This window comes from Alternaria burnsii (genome assembly GCF_013036055.1).
Source record: "Alternaria burnsii strain CBS107.38 chromosome Unknown 730, whole genome shotgun sequence".
Classification (NCBI taxonomy): domain Eukaryota; kingdom Fungi; phylum Ascomycota; class Dothideomycetes; order Pleosporales; family Pleosporaceae; genus Alternaria; species Alternaria burnsii.
The window spans coordinates 1104799-1122988 of NW_024066110.1; the positions used below are offsets into that span (position 1 = coordinate 1104799).

Sequence of the window (18190 nt, forward strand, 5' to 3'; positions counted from 1 at the left end):
AGGGAAGTCAGCAAGACGGTGTTTGTAGAGCGACTGCGGGTGAAAGCGACAAAGTACACCTGGCTTTAGATTTACATTGCATTGACCAAAGATTCAACCGTGGCATCAAGGGCCCGGAGCTAAGACGGAGCTAAATGAGCGGCACGAGCCATGTTTGAGCCTCAGGGATACCCACTTCGCTAATTCAATCGATGCGGGGGCGACGCTTCACTCGGTCTGTCGGCGAGCTGGTGTGAGTAGACACACAACACGTCTGGGAGAAGCTTGTGTATTTCGATTCAAATTTCGCTTCAATATACCAGTCAGTTCCTGAGTAGATATCCATCTAGGCAGTGGCTACAAGCAGCGTCAAAGCCCCAAAGCGTACCGCTCCAGCCGTCATAAAGGTCGTAAATGCTCGCTAGAGTTGATCCAGAAAAACGCGCCAAACGCCAGCAGATGCAAAACCCACTTTTCCCCAAGAGCCAGCCAGAATGCAGCTCACGCCTCACCTCTGACAATCTTCGCAACAGCGCTCTTCACTAGCACCCACATGGGCCCAGCGTTGACTTCCTTGCCGCCACCTTCCTCCATCCCGCATTTCCTCTTCCACGCGTCCCTCCATCCTCGCTCAGTATCCTTCTGCTTGAGCCTCATCAGCTGCCCCGCTCGCTTTCCTTGCCTTCTGTACCCCGCCATGAACGCGTCCCATTCTCTCCTCTCCTTGACGAAAATGACTACACCATTTCCTGCATCGATTGGATGGCTACCCCCAGATAGGATCCGCGCCTCCCACGCGCTACCCATGGACTGGAAGGTGAAGTTTGAGCTGTGCAGAACACAGTAGCGCTTTCGCTTGCCGAACTTGGAGGCTGCGTTGGAAGAAGGCGTAATCCAGTGTGTCGCGCGAGAATAGATGCCGTCTGCCAGGGCTTCATGAAGAAGCTCAGAGGGAATGTATTGTCGGCACTGAAGGAGGAGTTTATTGCGGAGCAGACTAATGTCGATGTCTGGATGTGCGGTAGGTATTTGTGGCGAGTGAGATAGAAGTGCTTTGGTCTGTGTGCGTGTTGAGCGCGCTGGTGGTTTGGATATGCGTCCCGAGGCCCGTATGACTGTGACTGGGTTGGTGAATTGGTGGGGTGTGATTGTCTGCGTTTGAATAGGCGCCATGGCTGGAGTGGTACTCAGTTCAGAGTAGTGTTTGGTGTGCGGGTCGTAGCAAGTCTTGTATTCTTCAAACTGTGGTTCCGTACAGTGCCGGCTGGGAGTAAAGTCGTCGAGTAAGGATTTCAGTGTGGAGGAGCAGAAGCGAAGAAGAGAGGGAACATGCGGTCAAGAAATCATCTTTAACCATCATGCACCCCTTCCTAGAAGAGCATAGCTCCTGAAAAGAAACAGCTGCCATCCCAGCCTTCGGAAATCAGTCGGGTGCCAAATCTGTCTCTGCCCTTAGTGCCCTAGTCTACCAATCCCTGGGCGCGATCCTGGTCTAGGCAAGCACAGAACAGTGGAAGGATTAGCGAGCCCTGCCCGCCGAACCTCACCGTATGGGGCGTGGGGGAAGGATTATACAGCGTGTGCAGCGACAATTTCCTCTCGACTTGTTGCTGTTGCAAGTACATGTACCGTGGAATGTTTCGCCTCAAGCTTCTTCAACGCTGCCTCTACAGCTGACTTCACAAGGTGCAGGGTGGCACAGACCGGACGTCTTGCGCAGGTGCTTCGTCCGAGCGAGGCACTAATGACGTACTCCGCCTGAAGGGTCCAACGGTTCGGACAGCCTCGTTTTGCACGTGCAATGCTAACCTTATCTTCCTTTGGCCGGCATCACCCTCAAGCTTTCGCAAGCACAGCATCACGCATAGAATTTAGACACTAGCATCATAGAATTCTAGATATTTATAATAGATGTTGTTTGGTTATATCGGAGTGTCGGTAGGGAGAGCAAGCAAGGGGGAAGGTGTTCGGGCAAGGAGTGAGAGAGTGATTAAGAAGGTACATCGGAGTGTTGTGGTAGAGACCAGGAGATGGCGAGAATCATCTCAGTTCTTCTCCGGCTCTTCTTCGCCAAGAAAACCCAAAGATGGATGTCAGAGCTGCTACCCATGAGCAGATGTACTATCCGGATATCAAAGGCCATAACGTCATGACATTCGTGAGCCGCTCAGCGTGCACTCAGATCTCTCTCGACAATAGAAAGAAAAGTAAACAATGCTCCAGACAATCCATGGTATCCATCAGTAACAGCAAGTAAGAAACTAAGCAAATCCATGCTTTTTGTTGACGTTTGTCGTGGCCTCCATGACTAGAGGCATAAATGCAGATGGCGACGAATATAAAGATTTCGCAGTCTATAGCGAAGCCTGAGCGGCTTCGGGCTGTCTGGCGACCCCCAAGAGAGTGGGCAAGGCCCTCAAGGTGTAGCGACAACGCCGCGAAACTCCTAACGGCGCCGAGGTTGGGTAGCAGATGCATATTTACGAAGCGATCTACTCCTGGGCCTGGCTGCGACGCATCTTTTCAGCCTCAAGGTTCTCATAGAGAAGATAGAGCGCCTTCTCGTTAGCACTGGCACTACCAGTGATGGTAAACATGCGCTCGCCAGTGTCGTCATGGGGTGCCTTCGCAATGGAGATACGGGCGTTGGAGGTCTTGCGAATCTCGCTGATTTTGCTACCGCCGCGTCCAATGATACAGCCAACCATGTCAGATGGGATGCTGATGTTCTGAGTCTGCATCTCCTCGCCATCTTCGGTATGCGTTGGGGGCGGAGGCCTGCTCGCGGCATCGGAGCCAGATCGTCGGGAAAAGGCAGGAGGCGAATCACTGAAATCAGCGCCATGACCAGTGCGGTTGTACGAGCGTCCGCCCATACCACCGCTAGGTGCACCGCCACCATTGGATAGTGGGACAGGGCCAGCACCAGGCTGAACCCTGACGGCAGGATTGTAGAGGACAGTACCGTAGCCGCGCTCGGAGTCGTCGATGAGGCACTTGCCAATCTCCCAGATAGCCTTCTCGATACCGCCAGGCGATCCTTGGACTTCGACGATGCGCTCGGTGGACTGGGGGAGCATCTCCTTCTGCGCAACCATACGAACACCAGAGGCATCCTGAATCTGCTTGATCTTCAGGCCCTGGCGACCAATGATGGTACCCATTTGGTTGTGCGAGATGAGCAGGCGGATGGCTACAGAAGTTAGCTTGGTACCAGCTCTCATACGCAGCCATGTCGCTGGGAGAGCGCCGTGGTGTCGCAATTGTACATACGATGAGTGCCGTCCGTGCGGATAACGCCGCCCATGCCCATTGCAGGAGCGCCTTCGAGCAGACCTTTGGCGACTAGGCCATATGCCTTGGCGATGCCAGAGAGACTGCCAGTGACGGAGAGGACACGGTCATGAACACCTTGAACGACCTTGCTGACACCGGCGCGCACGCCAGTCTCGTCGCGCAGGTCAGCAACGTTCTTGCCCGCCTTGCCAATAATGACACCGGCCTCCTTGGACGAAACAATGGCTCGCAGGGTGAGCTGCGACTCGGCGTATTCCTCTTCGGTGCGCGGGGCTACCTCGCCCTCACCGTCGATGTTGAGGCGGTCCAGTTGGTCGGCGACGCGGCTGGCATCTTGACCGGGACCGGGTTGGGGCTCTTCTGAGGACATGTTGTGGAGATGGCCTAGGGAAGCGCTGCAGCTGCGGTCAGTGACGTAGTTTTGCGACACGCGCAATGTCGCGATACTTACAAGAGACGAAGTTGTGTTGCGGAGACGGAAACGAGACCTAGGTGCAGTGGGTGGAGAGGGTGAGGAGGACGGGTCGAAATTCTCCAGACTATTGTGCCGAATGTTAGTGACGGTGTCGAGGTTTGTGTTTGGAGGTCGGCATGGAAGCTACTCACTGGCGATTACGGAAGTGGCGGGGGAGGTGGTCGGTGCGGGATAGCGAACAGGTAGATGAGAGGGGGGAGCAAGGGTAGGTGGGAGCGGAGAGGAGGGTTGGGGGACGCGTGGGAGAAGAGAAGAGAGGAGTGTTGTCTGAACCAGTTTGGAGCGTGCAGGTAGAGTGGAGGTAAGGTGACGGAGGGAGACGAAGCCCTGGGTCTGAGCAATATTAGGGCGGCAGATGTAGCTTCTCTTAGCGAGACGGACGAGCCTTGCCGTATTCACAAAGATTGCAGATGCTGGGAGGAAGCTACGGAGGATTCAATGCATTTCATGTCCTTGTGCAGCAGTCGACACCGTTCCTATGGGCAATCACCATGCATGGCCTGCAGGCGTGAATGCATTGAGCTGTTCGCAAGTATCGCGCGCCCCATCATCGAACACAGAACAGAATAGACCCCGCGTGCACAGGCCTTGGAAACGGCCACGTCCCCACGAAGATGCAGCTAAATCAGATCCAGGGTATTGGCTAACGATGGTTGGAATGTGAATATATCTTGCCGTCCATAATTGTGATTGGCTGAGATGTGCGGATCATCCACTATTCGATTGTTTAACTCAGCTTGAGGACACTGTGACTCTGCCAACCTGGGCACTTGCCCCTACCACCATGAACGCCTGCTCTCTCAACACCGCTTAATGCTCTTGTTACGTATAAACCCTACTTCTGCGCCTCGAAAACAACCTTCTGCACCTTCATCTTATCGAACAAGTCATAGCCTTCAAGGGCTTCGCTTAGTGGCATGATCTTGTCAGCCATGAATCTGTCACGGGTTAGCCATCAAATTTCCTCCATGTTCCAGCCTCAAACTTACCCAAGCTTTTCCTGATGCCGCTTCAAGCTTTCCAAAGCCTCCTCGAACACACTTCTTACCGGACACCTTCCCATTTGGACCCTTACGTTCTTGTTGTATGCTTCATTCCCGGTCCAGGGTATCTCGCCATTATGCACACCGACAGAGCTGATGACACCCCAAGGTCGGACAAGCTCATAACCCATGCGAAGGGCAGGCGAAAGTCCGACAACTTCAATGATAATGTCTGCACCGCGACCATCTGTGAGCTCTTTGACACGTTTGTCCAGGCCCTCGCGATCAGTTTGAAAGTTCCAGGGCTCTGCACCCAGGGACTTGGCGAGTTCTAGACGAGAGGGAACAGAGTCGACAGCGAGGATATGTTTTGGCTTGTAGTCGGTGATGTTGCAAAGTGCGCAGAGAGCTACAGGGCCACAGCCAATGAGCACGACGACACTGTCCTTGATCTCCTCGGGCGAGGAGTATTGGAATCCGTTCTTAGCTGCGAACATGCCTGTTGGAAAGATATCTGCCATAAGAACTAGGGCCTCGTCTCTGATTCCCGATGGTGCTTTGACAGCCGTCGAGTCGGCTAGAGGGACTCGGACATATTCCGCCTGGCCGCCATCTAGGGTAGGGCAGCCAAACAGCTGGCTCTTGACACATCTCGAAGAGAAGCCGTGGGTACAGTAGAAACATTCGCCGCAGGAGGTTGTAAATGGCGAAACAACACGATCCCCGACTTTGAGTGTCTTAATCGATGAACCTACTTCGTGAACGTAGCCGGTAAACTCATGACCCATCACAAAATCGGTAGCAGATGGTTGATGGCCGCGAAAAACGTGCAGTTCACTTGATGTGTTCAGTCAGAGATGTTGGTAGCATCGATGGTGATTCCAAGTACCTGCCGCACAATGCCGTCTGCGAATGATTAGTAGGAACTGATGATGCTGAACTGCTAGCGTACCTTTTCAACTTTGACAATGATATCTTTGGCATCTTGAATCTTTGGAATCGGCCTATCTTCAATCACCACCTTCCCCGGTCCCTTGAATACCACTGCTTTCATGTCGTGTTTGATTACTGCAACTGATTATCGATGGTGAGATACTGAGATGAACGTAACAAGATCGAAATAAAGACACACGTTTGAGCTGAGAAACTAGGAGCGACCAAGTGGAGCTGGTGGACTACCTATAAGGCGCGATACAGGGCGCGCGCTCTGACGACATCGGACGCGCGAAATGATCCTCGGTGATGATGTGGTATGGTAGCTTCTGCCCCGCCGAGGTTCGACTGCGGGGTACACACCACGGGCACTGGAAGTATACTGGCTGCACGCGTGTTTCATAGCTTAAATAACATTGCTGAGGTAGTGAGCCACGCCTGGAGACACACGCGAAATATTGAGACTGGTGTCATGAGTTGGTGAGTTGCGTGATACGGTTCTACGGAATTGGACAGCTCATAGCTCCAAGAAGCTCGAAGCTCGAAGCTCACCGCAGACCTCCGCCGCGTCCGCATCAACATGCCAGCTCGTGAATGGAAAAAAAAAATAGCAACAGCACTGTAGGGTCTAGCATACCATGTAAACCCACCTGAACGCCTTGTCGGAAGTTCAGTCAAACCCAAACGCGTAAACACCTTTCGTAAAATCCAAGCCGAATCGCCATATCCAACCCAAGAATCGCAACAAATACCCATGCAAATATGACGTCGACGGCATCGAGTAAAATGTTCTCCCTCTAGGTGACGGTGCAAAGTAGCTCCTCCTCCAGGATGAACTTGCCCTCCTTGTACTTCTCGCTGGCCTCGTATGCCTTGTCGTACTTCCAACCGACAGTCTCCTTGCACTGGCGACAGTGGATGTCTCGTACTATGTGACGTCCTGTGGTCATGTTGCGTTCGTTGGGGTCGGATTCGGTAATGTTTACGACGCTGTCAAAGAGATAGGCCTTGCCGTGCTGGCCACGGAAGTTCTTCGCAATGTTAGCATTCCATTGATGCGTAGAGTTCAAGGCGCGCTGACCCTGCTGAGTATGTCATCGTGGTTGGAGAGATGGGTCTTGCAGTTCTTGCAGCCGTAGATGCGCGACGAGGTGGAGTTGAGGTAGATGTTGTAGGTGAGTCCCATAGTGATGGACAGGCGATCCGACTCGCTGATCGAGGGCTGCTGGGATGTGGAAGATGCGTCGAGACCGTGGCGGTAATCAGAGCGGTAGTCAGAAGTGGCCACTCGTTGTTGGTCGCCGCCTGTCATACGTGCTGTTGGCGCGGGCGTGAAGGGGACAAAGGTGGCGGGGAGCTAGCGGTGAAGCGTTTGAAGGGTCTGAAGTTTGTGGCTCCCGCTGTTGCGCCCAAGCGCGATTACTATCTTGGGATGTGGAATGAAGCCTTGGATCTGGCCTGGAGGTAACGCCGCTATGCCGGTAACTGGTGGCACGTGCGTATCGGAGCGGGATGACGGAGGCGAGGGGCACTGGTGGGTAGACAGAGAGCGGCGGTAGTGTGACTGGGACGTCAAGTTGGGTTGAATACTCTACACAAGTATCTACGTGGCATGGGCTGAGACTTTGTGGAACCAGACGATGAGGAGTGCAGTGAGAGAGCTCCAGGATCGCCAGGCTAGTGCGTGTGGTGAGATGGAGCGGGGCCGTCTTGGAGGAGTAAGGTGGTCAGCTGGCGACGCGCGCGGACGGTATTCTGTCCAAGCTCGAAGAATTCTAGGGATGTGTTTACATTAGCATGGACGACATGGAGTCGATTGAAGAATCAACGTTTCGACAATCGTTGGTCACAGTCTCCTCTGATTGGTCACGACCATCTCGAGTTACCTGTTTGGGAACATCCAGCCGATCGCGCAGTCGCCAAATGTTTCTCTCCGCAATGACGAGTCATAGGATAAGCGCTTGCCTGGTAGGAGTTATCCTCGGTGTTGTTGCTTGTCGTCTTCGGACATGTAAACATGGACCCGCAGACCCAGAGAGCGTTTCACATTGGCACACAAAGAAGCAGGCTGGCCGTCGATAAACCAACGCATCGACCGACATGTGACGGCGAGCGTTGGGAGTGGGCAGAGTTTCGCGCATCCTCCATGCAAGGTGTTGTTGTTCTCTATTGACGCTGCGGCTCCCAACCTCTCTTCGCGAACTGGGCGAGTCAGACGCCACACAAGGTATGACTGTAGAGTGAGGGTGAAACGACATAGGCAATTGCAGAGCGTCTGCAGCACGAGCGAAGTGACAGCGGCCAGTAAATGCACGCCTACGCGCATGCAGGTGATTGGCGTCGCGGCGTGTAGGCGATTATCAGCCCCAGCCTTCCGATGCACGTCCGCTGCGGCTTGCCCTTGTGGCAGACGTGCTAGCGGGCTTAACCTCGCTGATATGGAACATTCTAGCATCGTTTTTAGGACCAAAATCCCAGCTTAATTTTTATCCGCCCTGGATCTCAACCAACAGTCGCTGCAGCCAGACTAAATTTCTAGTGACACCATCCAGGCCGCTATCCTTCCGCAGCTCGCCCCCATGGTTCTTCCCTCCTTCTTCGCATCCTCAAAGAAGTCGTCCAGGACCAGAGATATCCCCAACCTTGCCCCCCGACCTTCACCCCAGGCTACCGCGGGCACCCCTCCTGCCTCGCCTGACAAGCACACCCACTCCAAGGTGAAAGACCGGGAACGCTCCTCCAGCCGCCGTTCGAGCTCGTACTCGTCCAAGCGTTCCTCCAAGTACGACCGCGACTCACACCCGCTAAATCTGCCGCCTGAGGAACGCCAACGCCTGTCCTCGCAAATGTCCGCCATGGACCAGCCCACACCCCAGCCAATGGACGTCGACCGGGAACACTCGTCCTCGCCCGCACCCTCGAGCCCGGTAGCAGATGCCCCAAAGACGAATGGCGCCAACGGCGCCCCAGATGGGCCCGCTCCTCCTCCCCACAGATACACAAAGAGCCCGCCGCCGCCCACGGCAAACTATGCTGCCACCCCCGAGGCTGCCACCCCGCCTGCTGAGCCCCCGACCATAGACGCCGAGGAGTACAAGGCTGCTGGCAACAAATTCTTCAAGATCAAGGATTACCCACGCGCCATCGAGGAATACTCCAAAGGTGCGTAGTCATACTTGCCATGCACTAGCCGCAGCTTTGCACTACACAACACACCAAGGAGAGCTTCGGGCTAACCAATCCGCAGCTATCGAGGCCGACCCCAAGAATGCCACCTACTACTCGAACCGGGCCGCCGCCTACATTTCCGCCAACAAGTTCTACGAGGCCATGGAGGACTGCAAGATGGCCGACGAGCTGGACCCCAATAACATGAAGATCCTGCTGCGGTTAGGCAGAGTATACACCAGTCTGGGACGGCCAGACGAGGCTGTGCAAGTATACGACTCCATCAATGCCACGGCCAAAGACAAGCAGCCTGCCTTGACAATGCAAAAGCACCTCCGCATGGCCGAGGACACTGCACGGAACGAGGGCTCCGGCTCCATGGTCATCTACGCTCTCAACGAGGCTGAGAAGGGGCTTGGTGCTGGTGTAGACAAGCCCCGAAAGTGGCAGCTTATGCGGGGAGAGGCACACTTGCGCATGGGCAATGCCAATGCGCTTGGGGAGGCACAGAATGTTGCCATGTCGCTGCTACGGTACAACAACCAGGACCCGGATGCTCTCGTGCTTCGCGGTCGCATCCTATACGCCCAGGGCGAGAACGACAAGGCTGTCCAACATTTCAGACAAGCGCTTGCCTGCGACCCTGACTTCAAGGCTGCTGTCAAGTACCTTCGCATGGTTCAAAAACTGGACCGCATGAAGTCGGAAGGTAACGCTGCCTTTAAGTCTGGCAGGTTCCAAGAAGCCATCGACACCTACACCCAGGCGCTAGAAGTCGATCCCTCGAACAAGGGCACAAACTCCAAGATCCTCCAGAACCGAGCCCTCTGCCACAGCCGGCAAAAGAGCTGGAAGCAAGCTATTGCCGACTGCGAGAAGGCGCTGGAACTCGACCCGAGCTACACAAAGGCACGGAAGACCCGGGCAAAAGCTTTGGGCGAGAACGGCAACTGGGAGGAGGCTGTGCGTGATCTCAAGGCCATCCAGGAAGAGAACCCGTCGGAACCTGGAATCGCCAAGGAAATCCGCGATGCCGAGATGGAGCTCAAGAAGAGCAAGAGGAAAGACTACTACAAGATTCTCGGTATCGAGAAGGATGCCACAGAGCAACAAATCAAGAAAGCATACCGCAAGCTGGCCATCGTACATCACCCAGACAAGAACCCTGACGACGCGGATGCTGCAGACAGGTTCAAGGAGATCCAAGAAGCACACGAGACTCTGAGCGACCCACAGAAACGTGAACGGTACGACTCCGGCGCTGATCTCGTAGACCCCAACGACATGTTCGGTGGGGGCGGTATGGGTGGAGGCATGGGTGGCATGGGTGGTGGCATTGACCCAGAGATTCGTAAGTACAATAACCACTGCGAGAAAACATTCACAGCTAACAAAACGCACAGTCATGCAAATGTTCGGTGGGATGGGTGGGGGCATGGGAGGCGGCCGTGGTGGAGGAGGTGGTTTCCACTTCAGCACCGGCGGCGGCGGCAGTCCATTCGGTGGTATGGGTGGTATGCCCAGCGGTGGTCGAAGAGGAGGACCACCCGGTGGCTTCCCCTTCTAAGCGCCTCATTTATACCCACACAACCCCCACGACGACGCTCCGTTTCAAAAACAGCATCCTCTCTTTGATTCGTGTGTATACCCTTGGCAGAACACTTCCGACAGATTTCATTCACTGGCGTTGGATACAGGAGACGCGCGAGCAGTAGATGCATAGACGGTCGTTCGGATCGCTCTCCTGTATTTGGGTGGGATGCGAAGCATTGATTTTCACGTTGGCTCCCGAGGGATTTAGCATTGCCTGGCGTCTCTCATTACTATCTTGTGCATGAAATCCGCTTTTAAGAAATGTCTACTGTATGTGACGTGTTGAAATTAGTAGTGAAATGCGGAATTTAAGAATAAAACGTTAACGACCAAGAGTTTGTCTTCGTGCTCGTGACGCACAGACAGAGATGGCCTCCCGACACAAGGACGAGTCGCAATGGTGATCGTGTACACTAGCCGTTGTGGTGGATCGTTCATGTCGTGATATTTGCAGCAGAAATCGTACCGAATCGTGTGCAAAAGGAGCCAATGACGTCATACATGCTAAGGTCTTGTGAAAACCGTCCAGTAGCATTTTGCATGACCTTGATCTCCATAGTGCCCGAGACCTTAATGTTTATTGTTTCTACCTCAACTAGTAGTGATCCCGTCAAAGGTTTTTTCTCACGAGTGTCATTCCAACAATAGCACCACTTCGCGTAAACCCTGAGCTAGGAAAACTTGCTCCTTGTTTGGTACGTTAAGTTTTCGCAAGTGGTTTTGACAACGTTCAAAGGAAGCATAAAGTCTTTTCAGACTGCACCGCCAGTAATAGCTACTCGGGCATTCTTTCGAAGACAGGGACCTTCTGAGAGGCGCCTCTACACTCTCTCCACCCTCTACAGATCATGCCACGTAACCGTACGATTGAATGTCCACAATGCAACCTTCCAGACGCGGCCGTCCAAACCGCCAAACATCCACGTCAGGACTACCACGAGGCGCGCACACACCGCGGTCCCGCGGTGACTCCATGCCATCCTCCATCTACAATTCCGAGGCCAACTTCCATGTCTCGGATTACCGGGGACGAGGACGAGGGCGAGGACGAGGTAGAGGCAGGGGCCGTGGTGGACCGAACTTCAGATCGAACCTAGACTATCCTCCCGTTCCATCCTTCGCTTCTCTCAGCCCCGGTACAGCTGTTTCCATCATCCTCAAACAAGACCAGCCCACGGGACACCAAGTCCGGGGTATTGTAGCAGACTTGCTGACGCGTGGCGATCATCCTCGGGGTGTGAAAGTAAGGTTAAGGGATGGAAGGGTTGGTAGGGTACAAAAACTTGTCTCTGAGAGCGAAGGAACGCAGGGTGAGGCTGTTGTTGGTGGCGCTGGTGCGGGGCTAGGTAGGGATGGTGAAGGTGGGGAAAATGGTGTAGAGATGAGACCGGGGAGGATGGTTGGTGGGAGAATAGAGAGGGATATTAGGGATGAGGACGAGTATCTTTATGATGAGAGGAGGAGACAGCCTGCGGATGTGGGAATATTTGCTGCGCTGGAAGAGGCGGATCGGAGACATCAGGAAACTGGGAGTGGAGAGTTGAGGAAGCCTCAGGTTGCGATATGTCCGGTGTGTGAAGATTTTGAGGGAGATGAGGCAGCTGTTGCACATCATGTTGAGGAGCATTTTGGGGGATGATGGAATTGGCAATGGTGGGTCGATTTGCCATCCTTGCTCTGCTTGAAAGGGTCTTTCATGTACACGATGTCGAGCAGTGGTTAACTATCTCCGTCGTGCCAAAGTCTCTAATATGCCTTGCGTAAGTGACCATAGATGTCTCTGAGCCCTAACGACATCTTTGCCGTCGCGCCTGTACCGAAGTATGGTATCGGCAGTAGCACGTTCCTCCTTCCCCGTTTTCATCGCCATCTCACTTGTAGACTACATCCAGACCACGCTTCTCGTCCACATAGTTAAACTCATCCCTAAGAAGCCAGAACTTCGCACCTTTTCCTTCCTGGATGCGCCCATGAGCCTTGTGGTGATTGATCACATTCTGTCGGCGTTTACTATAGACCTTGACAAACTGCTCGTCTTCCTTCCAATCCTTGAAGATGCTCGACGCAACCCATCCGGCGTTAGGTAGACGCGAAGAGTTTCTTCCGTCGGGAAGATTCCTAGTATTGATGTGGTCGCAATCAAAGGCACGAAATGCTCTGTTGGCCATATCGAGGTCGATGACATTGTCGAGAGCGTTCCACCTGAGCTCGTTGAGTTTGTCTTTCAAGATTTCAATCTCATTCTCCGGCACCTCAATCTCAATCTCAGGGCGGTCTTGACATGTTGCATGTCTGGGAGTTTGGATGTTCACACCCACCTGGGCCTGCGAACAGCCTGAAAGAAGTCTACAACAGTGTGAATGAGATACTCAATGGAGAGGAGGAAGATGGATAGGTAACGGAGGTGCTGGGAGTAACCCGCTGCATTCTCAGAACATAAGATGATGATGTCACACTAAAGAAATCAAGCGTGCTTGGTCTGTCGCGAAACCTAAGATCACCAATCGTTACGTACCTTTTCGGATCCGTTTGAGTCCTTGAGTTGCTCACGCGAGACTCCCGCACCTCAGCTTCGAGGTTGGAGAGCCGTGTCCTAAGGAACTCTGCATCTGCTTCGCTCGCTGAGCGCTGTTCGGTAAGCAATTTGTTTGCTTTGGTAAGCCTAGCGACCTTATCTTCCTCGACCGCCAGCTTTCGCTGCAGATCAGCGATCCGTCCTTGGCTTGCAGTGTTATCGCTCGAGTGAGATGTTGCTTCATCCACTTCTTGTTGTGCAACATGAACATCCCCACGAACCGCGGCAAGCTTTACAATGAGGCGATCATAGGAATTCTGTGGTCGAGCGCACGAGTGCGACATTCCTTGCGCCGCACCGGTAATATTAGTCAGTTCGACATCCTGGTGTTCCAGAGCGGCCTCGAGCACTTCGATCTGTGTCCGTAGCGCCTCGGCTTCCGACGTCGTGGTGGTGTGGGTAGCCTTTTCCTGCTCGAGATTCTGGTTCAGAGCCTTGACCGTATCAATTTCACTCTGCAGGCGCTGGACTTCGACTTCTAGATCGCTGTTCTTGCGGTCTGCAACACTCAGTTTAAATTTCAATCTAAACAGGTCCCTTTCTTCATCGCTGTTGGAGGCGTTGTCCTCTGATGCGACCGTGCTGCTAGATAGCATCTGATATCGCTGTTGTCGACTCGGATGCATCTCGGCGTAGGTATCATCGTCATCAGAGTGCGCATATGCCATTCTCTCCCGATTAACTGATTAATTTGACGCGATTGCGGGTGGTGTGTGTGTGTGTGTGTGTGTGTGTGTGTGTGTGTGTGTGCTGACTAGCTGGGAGTCGCTCCTACTTGAACTGTGTAGCAGAGTCTATGGTGCTTGGCAGAACGCTTCCGCCGAGAAGGAAGGCGTGCAAGAGCCCGGGGCAGGCCTAATACTTGCAGGACTAGAGAATGGTGAACGAGGAAAGTGAGGGTTGCGAGGCCATCTGAGCGTTGCTGGTAGCTCTGTCACAGGCCGCATGCTGTGAGACAGTACCTAGGTATGAGAAAGCTGTCAGCAGAGATGTTGAAATTGAGGAGGTATTTGGAAGATTGTTTACTTGAGAAACAAGATAAAGGACGAAGAAAAGAACAATACTATCTGCTATATTTAGAGTACAAGAAGTAGATCCATGAGAGCTGGCAAAAAGCTTTGACACATTCTCCAACACGCGATCCGATGACAGCTGATGCACACAACATCATCTTTTGGCGATGAGAAGCCAACAGTAATAGAACAGGTAATACAGATTATGAGGGACTCTAGCGATGTGTTCTTTGAGTATATGGCCAGGAGAAATACAAGCAAGACGGTGGCGACGGCAGCGGCTGGCATCAGGTCATACACTTATGGTGGCTCATACTTACTCATTACCTGCCAGAGTCGCTTCTCCGTTGGCGGCAACATTGATACCGTTAGATCCACCAATAGACTTACTGCCATCCGAACCTTCTGTAATGCCTAGATTTCCGCCTAGATTGTCTGCGTTGCCATCCTGGCCGAGAGTGATACCAGACTCTTCAGAGAACCTTTCAGATTCTTCAGTAGCCTTGACACCATTTGACTTTTCTCCCGCTGCCTCTTGGGCTTCCTTCTCGGCTTCCTTCTTCGCTGCCTCTCCTTCGGCGCGGCCAGGCTGGTTTTCTGTACCAGCGCCAGCGCCAGCCTCAGATTTTGCTGGCTTTTGCTCTTCCGTGGCAGCAGGCTTCTGCGCTTCAGCAGCGGAGTTTCCCTCCTCGGCAGTAGCGGGCTTTTCGCCTTTAGTTGCTGAAGACTTGGGTGCCTCTTCAGTCGTCGCTGTACTGTTTCCCTTCTGGTTTCCGCCGAGGTTAAGACCGTCGCCAGTAATCCCGCCACCTGGGCCACCCAGAGTGAGTCCTCCAATTGTGAGACCACCTCCTCCACCTCCCTGTTTTTGAGCTTCGCGACGGCGGCTTCCCCCGTTGGTCAACGAGTCTAGACTCTGAAAGTCTGCGTCGCGTCTAATGGGGTGCGCTCGGTACGAGCGGGAAACAAGAGCTGATTTCGTCTATCACACGGATAAGCATATGCTACAGACCAAATATCGAACGATGCCAAGGTAGTGTCAAATTTGGATATACTTACTGCCCATAGTGTGCGGGGAGGAACGACGAAAGCATCTACGCACGATATGACCAGAAGACCGAGAGTCAGTTCGAGAGAGAGCTTCATGTTGGCTGATTAGATACTCGGGAAAAAGGGCGTGTAAAGAGAATAGCTGTCCGGCAGCAAAGTTAACAGAAAACCAAAACGAATTGAGGATGTTACCAGAAAGCTTATCGAAGGTCAGTTGGAGATCTGTACTGTAGATAAGTCTTTTCCAAGCCCATGAGTCTCAGCAACATATGCTTACCCGAGCCACCGTCTGGTGCGTACATTGGCATTGCCGGAACCTGCATAATGGAACGCATCCACAACGTTTACAGGTCAGCTTGGCAATCGTAAGTGGTCGGAGCACTGTGTCAAACGCCAATGCGCGGCAGGGTCGACCACTCGCTAGGATGTTGGGGTCGCTCATGTCGCAAAAGCGTCGCAGCTCCCGTCTGGGCCCTGATGGTCGTGTTCTAGCCATCCGGCCCTCATAAAGCCGTCTTGGAAGAATCAAGTAAGAGAGACAAGTCATGGCTAAGCTTCTGGATGGTAATTTTGTGTGATGCTAGGAAAGCCAAGAACAAATTTGAATCGAGAAACGGATTGTGGTTTGAGTATACCGGTTCTGTGTTGAAACAGAGTCTACGGATCGTGCGGTTCTTCTGTTAAGGAAGACTTAAGGTGTTGCCGAGCGCATTGAAAGACCTGTTTGGTGACAGTAGGTTTGCTCTTGTCAGGACGTGATCGGAAGCACATGTTCCAAGGTCACGACGACCTTTAAGTGGCGACAAATGTATGCGAGTGGAGAGGGAACACGAACATCAACACACAATCTCGATCTGATATGGAACAAATTGGCGATGAAATTGATGAGCGGGACGTGGCTATCCCGTCTAGTGCGGGCTGGGAAACCACGCGAAATTGACACGCTAGCGACAATGACTAAGCCTATGCGATGAGATTCTCGGAGTCGACTGTTCTTACGGAAGCTCTTAGGCTCACAATTCATGTCAGCATGTCACATTATGACGTTCCGTTATTGTCTGTACCGAACAACCATGATGCTCGCACGGATCGAAGCGATGCTGTGTTAGTCGGGGCGGTGCCACATTTTATGTGAGTATGAGATCACATGATATGTTATCAGTTTTTGGACTTGACTCTCATGCTACGGCTTAATCAACTTCAACATGCGTTCCTTATTCAATATGTGCGGCAAGCTAACATGACCTCAGGAAGGTAGATGGTTACAACCTTTCCACTGCGCTTTCTCCGCCTAGATAGATTCGCATACTTCAATACTATCCCAGCCAAGCTCACTCGTGCCGGCACGTCTTAGCCGTTGTAGAGACGCTCTCCATCGTCTCTATATTGCTGGAAAGCCTCGTGTAGTGACTCCACGGTCTCACCAGGGAAAAGATGCAGGAAGAATGCGTACCCTTTTTTGCGCTTCACCTTCCACATGAACAACTGCCGCTTCGCGTCGTCATTCCAACCGGTGAAAATGAATTGGCTTTTGTTAGTAGATGGGGTGTCTTTCACCATGTCGCGAGGAGGTGCAGTAGAGGCTTGTGAAGCGCGACTGGATAGGCCAACAAGATTCTGAGAGGAAGAGTCTGTGAGATGGTAGGTTAGCCGGAAGACTAACAACAGGTTTGAGGTCATCGTTTACCTGCGCCACGATCTAGATAGACTCCTAGATCTTGTGCTGGTCCACTAAAGCCAAGGCCGCCCAAGTCAAGTGATCCTCCTAGTGCCTGGGTCTGCCTGTGGTCTCGTGAGAATGCCGCAGCTGGGAAGCCTCCCAAAGTCCGAGTATTTTCCCTGTCTGTCCTGGTATCTGGCTGAGCACGACGAGGAACCACGAAAGCCTCGCCAGTCCAGACCCTACCGTCTGCATAACGCCAAGCCTCATCCGGATCTTCCCACGAGGGTGGGTCCGCCGCTGGAGCTATCCGCTAAAGTCAGTTCGGAGTCTATAGATGGAGATATTCTTAGTTACGTAGATTGTGTAGTCGGTTGACCGATCCACGTGGCTGCATAAATGAAGAGGCGAAATCTCCGTGATTGTTTGGAAAGAGCGATTCGTCTAGATGTCTCAGGGGACGGTATCCACGATCAGAAGGCTCTGCTGGCGGATGGTCGTTTTTCTCATCAGGTGAACCAGCCATTTGTGGTATAAGGTATCTATTAGCGTTTCTGTTGGAGAGAAAATGACACTACGGGAAAGAAACGTATGAGCCCTCGAAAACGGATAAACCAAAACAATATTGATAATGATCGCGGGTTTTTGATCTTTATACATGTTAAGTGAAGGCAAGAGTAATTGAGTTAAACAACACTTTGCCCCTCAAAGACGACTTCACCTTGTTGTTTCTTGACTCACCAACAATCTACCTGCCCTTTATTCAATAACATTCGAAAGTCTGCTCGTATCATCGTGTGAGAGCGATGGTCATCTGGGACGCAAGAGTGCTGACTACTTCCAGGCTACAGTGAATCGTGGTGCTGGACTTGATATCGTCATTGGTATCATACGAAGGAAGAATGAAAAGTGAGTGACCATACAGATTCGAAGCGACGAGTGAATTTAATGGTTCGACTATTGCAATTCGCTCACAGTGAAACTCAGAAGCTTGCCATCGGCATTGTCTTTCTGTGCCCTTGTCAATAGTGGGCTGATTTCTTCTCCGACTCGATCGTACTTTCTTGAGCACAAATTCCTTGATAAAAATGGGAACACATGATTCCTTGAACCATAGTTTCTCTGGTACTGGTAGTCTTGCAAGGCAGGACTTCCATGACCCATTAGGGTGACAACTGGCTACGGTCCCTTGTCTGGAACGTTGCCAGTGTATTTCGCGTATCACGAGGGCGGATAGGCTTGAGCTCGCTGACAAGATCTTGAATTAAGGAGTCAGGTTCCAAGCCAGAGGTCTACAGCAATCCCATTTACCTATTACGCAGACGTGTGAGGTGCTCACTAGGCGCCGCGATATTGACTAGGATTCACCTGAACTGTCAACAAGTTGTCAGAAAGCCTTATCAGTCATGAAGCATACAAAAAGTACTATAACACACCTCTTGCCATACTTAAAGCGGTGCCGAA

The 18190-nt window shown here is 52.6% G+C and overlaps 8 protein-coding genes across 8 annotated transcripts; 3 read left to right on the top strand and 5 right to left on the bottom strand.

Moving 5' to 3' along the window:
- Positions 1-480: 480 nt before the first annotated feature.
- On the bottom strand, positions 481-1152 carry GT037_003782 (uncharacterized protein; the record flags this gene model as incomplete). Its single annotated transcript, XM_038928829.1, has 1 exon — positions 481-1152. The coding sequence occupies one exon, from the start codon at positions 1150-1152 to the stop codon at positions 481-483; it is 672 nt and encodes a 223-aa protein (XP_038788536.1).
- A 913-nt stretch (positions 1153-2065) lies between these two features.
- On the top strand, positions 2066-2236 carry GT037_003783 (uncharacterized protein; the record flags this gene model as incomplete). The annotated part of the gene is made up of 1 exon (XM_038928830.1): positions 2066-2236. The coding sequence occupies one exon, from the start codon at positions 2066-2068 to the stop codon at positions 2234-2236; it is 171 nt and encodes a 56-aa protein (XP_038788537.1).
- Positions 2237-2471: 235 nt separating this feature from the next.
- On the bottom strand, positions 2472-5788 carry GT037_003784 (poly-binding protein 4; the record flags this gene model as incomplete). Its single annotated transcript, XM_038928831.1, has 6 exons — positions 2472-3172; positions 3253-3874; positions 4608-4689; positions 4741-5571; positions 5624-5640; positions 5687-5788. The coding sequence occupies 6 exons, from the start codon at positions 5786-5788 to the stop codon at positions 2472-2474; spliced, it is 2355 nt and encodes a 784-aa protein (XP_038788538.1).
- Positions 5789-6464: 676 nt separating this feature from the next.
- On the bottom strand, positions 6465-6979 carry GT037_003785 (uncharacterized protein; the record flags this gene model as incomplete). Its single annotated transcript, XM_038928832.1, has 2 exons — positions 6465-6698; positions 6749-6979. 2 exons carry the CDS (start codon positions 6977-6979, stop codon positions 6465-6467), a joined length of 465 nt encoding a protein of 154 aa, XP_038788539.1.
- A 1267-nt stretch (positions 6980-8246) lies between these two features.
- On the top strand, positions 8247-10402 carry GT037_003786 (tpr-like protein; the record flags this gene model as incomplete). Its single annotated transcript, XM_038928833.1, has 3 exons — positions 8247-8829; positions 8915-10186; positions 10239-10402. The coding sequence occupies 3 exons, from the start codon at positions 8247-8249 to the stop codon at positions 10400-10402; spliced, it is 2019 nt and encodes a 672-aa protein (XP_038788540.1).
- Positions 10403-11308: 906 nt separating this feature from the next.
- On the top strand, positions 11309-12067 carry GT037_003787 (uncharacterized protein; the record flags this gene model as incomplete). Its single annotated transcript, XM_038928834.1, has 1 exon — positions 11309-12067. One exon carries the CDS (start codon positions 11309-11311, stop codon positions 12065-12067), a length of 759 nt encoding a protein of 252 aa, XP_038788541.1.
- Positions 12068-12299: 232 nt separating this feature from the next.
- Positions 12300-15162, bottom strand: GT037_003788 (uncharacterized protein; the record flags this gene model as incomplete). The annotated part of the gene is made up of 4 exons (XM_038928835.1): positions 12300-12774; positions 12944-13585; positions 14337-14998; positions 15076-15162. The coding sequence occupies 4 exons, from the start codon at positions 15160-15162 to the stop codon at positions 12300-12302; spliced, it is 1866 nt and encodes a 621-aa protein (XP_038788542.1).
- Positions 15163-16416: 1254 nt separating this feature from the next.
- Positions 16417-17252, bottom strand: GT037_003789 (uncharacterized protein; the record flags this gene model as incomplete). The annotated part of the gene is made up of 3 exons (XM_038928836.1): positions 16417-16697; positions 16754-17032; positions 17084-17252. 3 exons carry the CDS (start codon positions 17250-17252, stop codon positions 16417-16419), a joined length of 729 nt encoding a protein of 242 aa, XP_038788543.1.
- Between the last annotated feature and the right edge of the window lie 938 nt (positions 17253-18190).